General features: G+C 48.6%; 1 protein-coding gene across 4 annotated transcripts; it reads left to right on the forward strand.

Moving 5' to 3' along the window:
* Window positions 1-1114: 1114 nt before the first annotated feature.
* Window positions 1115-6434, forward strand: HMGB3 (high mobility group box 3). 4 transcript variants are annotated; one of them, XM_081277925.1, is made up of 5 exons: window positions 1115-1259; window positions 3434-3588; window positions 3874-4013; window positions 4497-4671; window positions 5233-6434. In XM_081277925.1, the coding sequence occupies exons 2-5, from the start codon at window positions 3439-3441 to the stop codon at window positions 5365-5367; spliced, it is 600 nt and encodes a 199-aa protein (XP_081134051.1). In that variant the 5' UTR covers window positions 1115-1259; window positions 3434-3438; the 3' UTR covers window positions 5368-6434. The 4 variants fall into 4 exon arrangements, with proteins under 4 accessions (XP_081134051.1, XP_081134054.1, XP_081134053.1 ...); XM_081277928.1 differs by lacking the exon at window positions 1115-1259 and adding an exon at window positions 1284-1462; XM_081277927.1 differs by lacking the exon at window positions 1115-1259 and adding an exon at window positions 1595-1700.
* Window positions 6435-8348: the final 1914 nt, after the last annotated feature.

Genomic DNA, 8348 nt, shown 5'->3' on the forward strand with positions numbered 1-8348 from the left:
ATTGAACTCAGGATCACTCAGTCACTGAGTCACATAGCCAGCCCTATTTTGTATTTTATTTAGAGTCAGGATCTCACTGACTTGCTTAGGGCCTCCTAGTTGCTGAGGCTGGCTTTGAAGTTGTGATCCTCCTGTTTCAGCCTCCTGAGCTGCTGTGAGACAGTCTTCTTGGTAACCAAAAATCTACACAAATTTCCAAACATCCGTTAGAGAAGTGACATTAGTCATCTCACACTTTGAAAACCATTGACTGATTCCCCCAAGAGTGCCTTGCTAAAGGCTATATACATCGGGTAGTGACAAAGTGAAGACCAAGTCAAATCTCATTCATTCTTTCATTCCTAGCACTTTGATTCTTCACTAGGGGGTGTGTCCAAAGAGGAGATAAAGCCTGTCTGAAAAGAGGCCATGAAGAGGGGCCAGTTTCACTCTTAACTCCCTGCTCAGGAAACTACAATTTCTCAAAAAATTTCTGCTCTTATCAAACTCCGTTTTGGTGTTCCAGTCTGTCATTTCCAAAATCGCAGGCGCAAATACAGACTTTGTGGCAATTAGTGCAAAGAGCCAAGTGGAACAGGATCTGCAAGGGCGGAGTCAGATTCCTTTAGAGTGGGCAGCGGGATCCAAGGGCCAAAACATCCTAATCTCTAAGAGGATGCAGCGGCTCTCAGCGGGGCATGGAGGAGGGAACTATACCCAGGCCCCTGCCGCTGTGTTGCCGCGGAACTGGGTAGAGGTGGAGGACCGTCGGTCCTCGTAGGTTGGCCCAGGGAGGTTCCCCCAGGCAGGGGAGCGGACTAAGGGGCAGGGGCCAGGACCGGGGGCTCCAGGCCGCGGCACGGCGGGAGCAGAGGGCAAGGCATCTGGGCTCGACCTCGCCTTCCCACGCCAGAGGCCGAGGCCTCTGGGAATCGAGGGGCCATCTCTGCAAAGTCCTTCGAGATCGCAGCTCAGTTCAGAGAAGACGGTGCGGGAGGGATGGGCAAGAGAAGATATTATTATTATTCTGTTCTACCTCCGCAGCCGGCGCCGGCGGGTTGTTCTGTTTGAATGAATGATCCCAGCGGCCGCGCCCAATGGGCGCGGGCGCCTACTTAATATGCATGAGGCCAGCAGCCAATGGCCAGGCGAGGAGGCTGTTTTAAACGGCGGAGCCCGCTGGCCAATCAGGCGGCTCTCGTGGAGGCAGCTAGCGCGAGGCTGGGGAGCGCTGAGCCGCGCGTCGTGCCCTGCGCTGCCCAGACTAGCGAACAATACAGGTACGTTTCGCACTGCCCGCGCCCGCCACCGCCACCACCGCCGCCGCCGCCGCCGCCGCAGGAGCAGCAGCTCCCGCACAACTTTCCGGCCCGCGCCACCGCGAGCGCGCCTGCTACCGCTTCCCCCTGCCTCTCCTTCTGCGCCCTTCCCGCCCCTTCGCCTTCCCTCTTGCTAGGTGGCCGGGAAGGAAGACGCGATTCAGGTGTTTCAACTTTTCAAATGCTTTTGCCCCAGCTCCCCGCTTTCGGGGCTTGGCACCCTCCGCGGAACCAAGCTCAGCAGTCGCCCCCAGGGGCGGCCGACGGGCCAGGGCTCCCAGGCCAGATGTTCCTGCAGCTGCGGTGGCGCGGCGGGGCGAGCTGAGGGGCGGCTGCGGGTTGCGGGCACTGGCGGCGCGCGTCCCAGCGCCAGGCGGGCGGCAGCAGCGTGAAGGGGACCCGGTACGCCCCGACCCGAGAGGGACTCAGCGGGGAGCGGGCAGCCGGTGCCCACCGAGGGCTGCAGCGCCGGCAAACTTCGCTCCAGGGCTTGGCCGGGTGCCCTGCGGGCCCGCGGGCTGCGCTGCGGGCTCTGCATTAACATGGCCGTCGCGGAGCGCCGGGCGGCCCGGGGGAAGGGGGGCTCGAGCCGGCTGCCCCCCGCTCGACTCCTGCTCACCGGGCGCCGCCACTGGGGTTAACATGGCTGGCGCGGTGCGGGACTCCAGTGAGAGGCGGAGAGGCGGGCGGAACAGCGGCGGGAGCTCCTGGCGGGTTCTGGCCTCCGCCCGGGTGCCCACGGCCCCGGGCGGGAGGCGTGAAGGGCTGGGGGCGCCGCCGCGGGCCCCAGCGCGGCCGAGCGTCATGGCTGCACGGGCGCCTTTGTTATCCCTAGGAGTGCGCCCCTCGCCGGGGGGCGGGGAGGTCCGGCCAGGGGCCCCTGCGCCCCGGGCGACCCCGGCGGGGCGGGGCGGGGTGGGGGCCTGCCAGCGGGTGGCGGCGGCGGTGGCGGGGCCCGGGCCGCTTTGTTCGCCGCCGCCGCGGTCGCCGCCTGCGCCGGCCGCGCGCGGATCAGCCATTTTAGCGAGCTGGGCTAAGGAGGCGCGGCGGGCGCCACAGCCACTACCGTGGCTGCTGCCGGCCCGGCCCCACACCCCCCGCGGACGCCTGCCGCCGCGGCCCCGGATTCCACGCGCCCCCCGAGGGTGGCAGCATCGGATTTGAGGGGCACTTTCTTTCATCAGGAGGCTTTTGACAAAATGGAAGGTGAATTATGGGTGTCCGGGGGACCGGGCACCGGGGCGAGTCGGGCTGCAGGATGGGGCTCCCCCGCTCTGGGTCCCGCCCCACCAGCGTTGCCACTGCGGGGCTCTAATGCAGCCCCGGGGGGCGGTCGCTGCCAACGGGAGTGCTTTATTTTTACATGATGACCTTGGGTGTGGGAAAAGGAAAAGATGGCGGGAAGCTGGGGGGGTGGGACAGGGACGATGACACGCCACAGCTGCATTTTTATTTAGAAACTTTAGAGAAAGTATTCCTGGCTGGACCTGCATTCTGCATTACACATGGACAAGACTAGCTTTTTCGATATCTCCTCCCCCTTTAGATAGTGACGGATTTGAACTACTAGTACAAGGGATACCTGCTCACTTTCCAGATTACCAGTGTTTTAAAAGCCATTTTCATAAACCAAAATGCCTTGTCCGGTAGTGACATTTCAAATGTTCCCTATTTACGTTTTTTTCCCCTTTGATGTTGTTCACTAGTGAGATGACAATATTTTGTAAATGTATAGCCAGCCAGCTTTAAATCATTTTCTTCAAGCTTATGTTATATACTCCCTACAAATGTTTCCTCTCTGTGCTCTTCCCACTTTGTGTTGTAGTTTATAAAACGTAGTGCTTCAGTAATATGGCACTGAGCACCCCACTTAGGTCAGCTCCATTTGGAGAACTTGATCGCTCTGGAGAAGTAACTCGCAAACCAGCGCGCTTCATGCTGGTCAAAAGTTAAATGACAAGTGACAGTGAAGCTGCTTTCCTTCCTACTCTGCCTTCTTGCCAGTGATGTCAAGTGTTGGGTGAAGGGGGCTTTCTAACAACTAACTTAATTTTGCTCTTCCTTTGGTATTTCTTGTAGTTTTGTTCCTCATTGTCATTCCTTGTTTTTGTTCTTCTTCTTTCCATCTATCACAGTCAGGATGGCTAAAGGTGATCCCAAGAAACCAAAGGGCAAGATGTCTGCTTATGCCTTCTTTGTGCAGACTTGTAGAGAAGAACATAAGAAGAAAAATCCAGAAGTCCCTGTCAATTTTGCAGAATTTTCCAAGAAGTGCTCTGAGAGGTGGAAGGTATTTTTCTTTTGCATCCTCATAGTAGGCTTAGTTGTACTTCATATTTTGGGGTTACTTTCTTAGAAAGTCACCCCGTATGGCTCTTTTATTTCTAACTTAGACATTATCTTGCGTGTCTTTTTAATTTTGCGTGTTTACCTTTGTTAAGGCTCTGTAATGGTTTAAATTCTTCATTCCTCTTTTGCAAGTGGTTCTTTAGATGTCACTTTATTTAATTACAGAACAATTGGGCAAGTATGTGCTCACTGCATTAAGGAATTTAACAGGTCCTGTTCTTTGCAGACAATGTCTGGGAAAGAGAAATCTAAATTTGATGAAATGGCAAAGGCAGATAAAGTACGCTATGATCGGGAAATGAAGGACTATGGACCAGCTAAGGGAGGCAAGAAGAAAAAGGACCCTAATGCCCCCAAAAGACCACCGTAAGTGGCTATACACTTGAAATAACAAGAGCTTTCTTTCTGCTTTGAATATTTTTTAAAAAATATTTTAGTTAAGAAATGAGACGCCTCTGCAAAACATTCTATACTTTTCAGCTTTAAAATGCAATACCAGTATTGTTCATAGTTAGGACTGATGTGTTTATTGGCTCTCTCTGTGTGTGTATCATGTATATAGTGCATGTGCACTAGTTGCCTGTTGACCCTTCCACTGAGAAGGATGCACCCTAGTTCTGGGAGCCAGTGTCTTAAATATGTTCTTTACCCTTTAGCCAGTAACGGTAATAAAGAACCGTACATTTTGGAAGCATCTTAACCATTCTAGAGTCTATAGCTCTGTAGCATTGAATGTAGTATGACAGGGAGAACTTGTGCTGAGAGGTATGTGAGCTCAGGAACATGGGAATTAAATCTAAGCTCATGTTTCTGTGCTTTCTCTTAAGTTATATATTTCTCTCCTCCAAGGTCTGGATTCTTCTTGTTCTGTTCAGAATTCCGCCCCAAGATCAAGTCCACAAATCCTGGTATCTCCATTGGAGACGTGGCAAAAAAGCTGGGTGAGATGTGGAATAACTTAAGTGACAGTGAAAAGCAGCCATACATCACGAAGGCTGCAAAGCTGAAGGAGAAATACGAGAAGGTAAGGTGGATTGGAATCTGCCATAGTATTGGTGGGTTGTGGGGTATGTGGCTGCTTTGCTGGGCCAAGTACTTGGCACAGCATGCAGCAGCCCATCTCCCAAGATCAGCCCTGTGTGTTGGTGTTGATACTTAACGGCAGATTTTTGTCTTGGGCATAATGTTTTGCAGTGCTAGGGCTTCATATCATGCTGTATACCACTGAGCTGTATCTTCAGCCCCAGTTTTTAAGTGCAGTGCTGGGGATGCATGTAGCTCGGCAGTACATTGCTTGCCTATCAGTGCAAGATCCTTGACTTCATCCCCAGCGCTACAAAAAAATTGATAAGGAAAATTGATAGGGCTGTTAATATGACTTAAAAGACACTTTGTGTACTTTAACTTTATTGTGTATATGGAAACAAATAATTTGAATATAATAGTAGCCCTATCTCCTGTCTTATTCACTTGTTTGCAACTCCTGATTTCTTACCTGAGGTGAGGGCTGCATGCTTCTACATTTTGCTTAATAGCTGCAGGAGATCTCGGACACTCATTCAGAATGTGTCCCTGTTCCTTCCAGGATGTTGCTGACTATAAGTCTAAAGGAAAGTTTGATGGCACAAAGGGTCCTGCTAAAGTTGCCCGGAAAAAAGTGGAAGAGGAAGACGAAGAAGAGGAGGAAGAAGAGGAGGAGGAGGAGGAGGATGATGAATAAAAAACTGTTTATCCTTCTTCTTGTGAATACCTTAGAGTAGGGGAGCGCCATGATTGACACATCTTATTTGAGATGTGTCTGTTACTGTCATTAGGTTTAATTTCAGAATTTGATCACGATCATATTGTAGTCTCTCAAAATGCTCTAGAAATTGTCAGTGGTTTACATGAAGTGGCCCTGGGTGTCCAGAGCACCCTAAAACTGTATCAAAGTTGTACATATTTCCAAACATTTTTAAAATGAAAAGGCACTCTCATGTTCTCCTCACTCTGTGCACTTTGCTGTTGGTGTGACAAGGCATTTGAAGATGTTTCTGGCATTTTTTTTAAATTTGTAAGGTGGTGTTAACTATATGGTTATTGGCTAGAAATCCTCAGTTATCAACTGTACATATCTATAGTCTGTAAAAAGAACAAAACAACCGAGACAAACTCTTGATGCTCCTTGCTTGGCGTTAAGGCTGTGGGGGGAAGATGCCTTTTGGAGGGGCCGTAGCTCAGGGCGTGCACTGTGAGGCTGGACCTGTTGACACTGCGGTGGGCATCCATTTAGCTTCAGGTTGTCTTGTTTTTGTATATAGTGATATAGCATTCTGCTGCCTTTCTTAGTTGTGGAAAAAGGGGGGTCAGCTGGCATGAAAAGTGTTTGAAGTTTTTTTTAGTTAAGTACGGTAGATTTTAAACTTTGTTTTCAAACAAACTGTAGAACTCTTCATTGTCAGCAAAGCAAAGAGCTACTGCATCAATGAAAGTTCAAGAACCTTCTGTACTTAAATGCAATTTGCAACGTTATGTTATTTTTTGTATGTTTAGAATGCTGAAATGTTTTTGAAGTTAAATAAACAGTATTACATTTTTAAAACTGTTCCTCCCTATAAATCTGGTAACTTCTATTTTACTCACATGGTCAGCTTAGGACTGAGATGAAGGAGGGGGCTACTTGAAGTTACTGCATGATTTGTTGTATCTGAATGGCATTAAGATGAAGTGTAGACCAGTGAATGTAGTGACATAGGCAAGGGCCAGCAGCCTTCAGTACTGTTCAGGAAGGCAGGCAGGCGGGATGGGGCCCAGCTAACTCCAGATTTTACTTTTTACCTTCGGCTCTACATCCTTTTGGTGTCAAATGCATTGCTAAACAGTCAGAATGTCTTCCAGGGTGTATAGGGTGTAAAACTTCATACCTTATTTATTCTCACTCCTCTCTGACTCCTGCACATGTAATGGGATGCATAGTTATTTCTTGTGCTCAACATTTGAGGAGGCCTTAAATTGCTGCTTGTCTCCTAGACCCCAGTGAGGGGGGATGGGGTGGGGTAGGGGACATTATCCATATTTTGGCTCTGTTTTCCTCATTCAAAAAATCAGACATTCCAAGAAAGTTATTTAAGTTCCATCTTGGGTCACTTCAGCAGGCCGATAGGATCAACATTTCTAAGCAGTAAATGTATCATGAAATAGAGAGTGGCCTACCTGTGATTTGAGCTTATTCATCAGAAATGTAGATTGTTGTTCAATGTTCTTAAACTAAAGAAGCTTGGTTGGTGTTTCAGTGGTTGTATTAGTAAATGGTGTTAACATTTTGCCCAGGTTAGGATGGGGGTGGTTGCTACAGTGGCAAATGGTGATACTAAATATCAGTGGATGGCTTATCTATACTTCACTGAAGTAACAAATGATAATACTGTTGTGGGTGAGTGTCAGCATTGCCTAGCATTAACACTTGGATATAGAAATTTTTTTCTTTTCTTTTTTTTTTGTGTGTGTATGGTATTTTACAAGAAAGCAGCTTTTTCTTGAAAGTTCACTCTTCGGAACCTTGCTTGTCTAGGAGCTGTCTTTACTGTGTCAGGTCCTAGATGAGTGTAAGTCATGGTCACAGCCTGATCTTCATTCATAACCATTCCCTCTCCATCAGAACTGTTTGTCCTAAATATGTTTTTTTAATTCTTCCACTAATTTAAAAACCCTTGGTCATTAGGTTTGCCCAGAGGCACTTGTTCCAGTATTGTTCATCCTGCTTTAGCCATGCCCTTGTCACTTGGCATTCTAAACTGAAACTGCTACTACTGCACAATGCACAATGTACAGGCCAACCTCATCAGATATGGAAGAGATGGCTCAACCAGTAATCCCAAGGAAGTAGTTTTCTAACTATGGGTGGGGGTGGATTTTATGCTCCCTCAGTAGCCAGATAGAAGTGGGGGGGTAGGTATTTAGCTAAATGATGTTTGATTAAGCAGACTTTTGGTTATAGAGAGACTCCAGTTGCTTGTTACAAGACCACTACTCTTAAGGTTTACACACTGCCACTAGATGACCCAGTGGAATGTTGTTCTCTAGCTTCTCTGAGATGCTTTAAGTGACATGATGTTACCACAAAAGGTTAGGCTTAGCTTGATTTCTGGACCAATCCTCTTGCAATGCCAACCTGTTATTAAGTCAAAAGGACAGTACTTTTTTCTCTTAAACACTCTCTGTAATGTAGCAACTATTGTCTGTGTCTCCCTTGTGTCTGTTTTTGTCACAAATGTACTTGGGGACGTTGGATGCATTCATTTTCTGTAATAAAGTTTCTTAATCAGTCTTCCCAAAAAGTAATCAGTGGGCTGTCTGTAATCTGTTTGAGCTATTGGGCCTCTGTGGATTTGGTTGGTGAGAATGGGTATTTTAGAAGGTACCAACACTATTGTTTGTAACCGTTGATCTGAACTATTATTAACATTTAGTGGAATGATATCCCAAATGCCAAGTGTGAAGGACTCCAAGACCCCTAGATTAACCTTTTAGCCAGGGGAGTAAAGGGGAGTTGGCTCTGGAGCTCCATGCCTGGATAAATATGCAATTTGCAGGATGCTAACAGGCTGCTGTTTGATAAAGTGGCTGGGTACTTGTAATCAGCCAGCCCTGCCAACCAGGGCTCCCTGAGGCTGAGGGTCGGGGCTTAGTTGGCTGACAGAGCCAGACCCAACAAGGAGTTCT

Source organism: Spermophilus citellus, assembly GCF_964194105.1.
Source record: "Spermophilus citellus genome assembly, chromosome: X".
Lineage (NCBI taxonomy): Eukaryota > Metazoa > Chordata > Mammalia > Rodentia > Sciuridae > Spermophilus > Spermophilus citellus.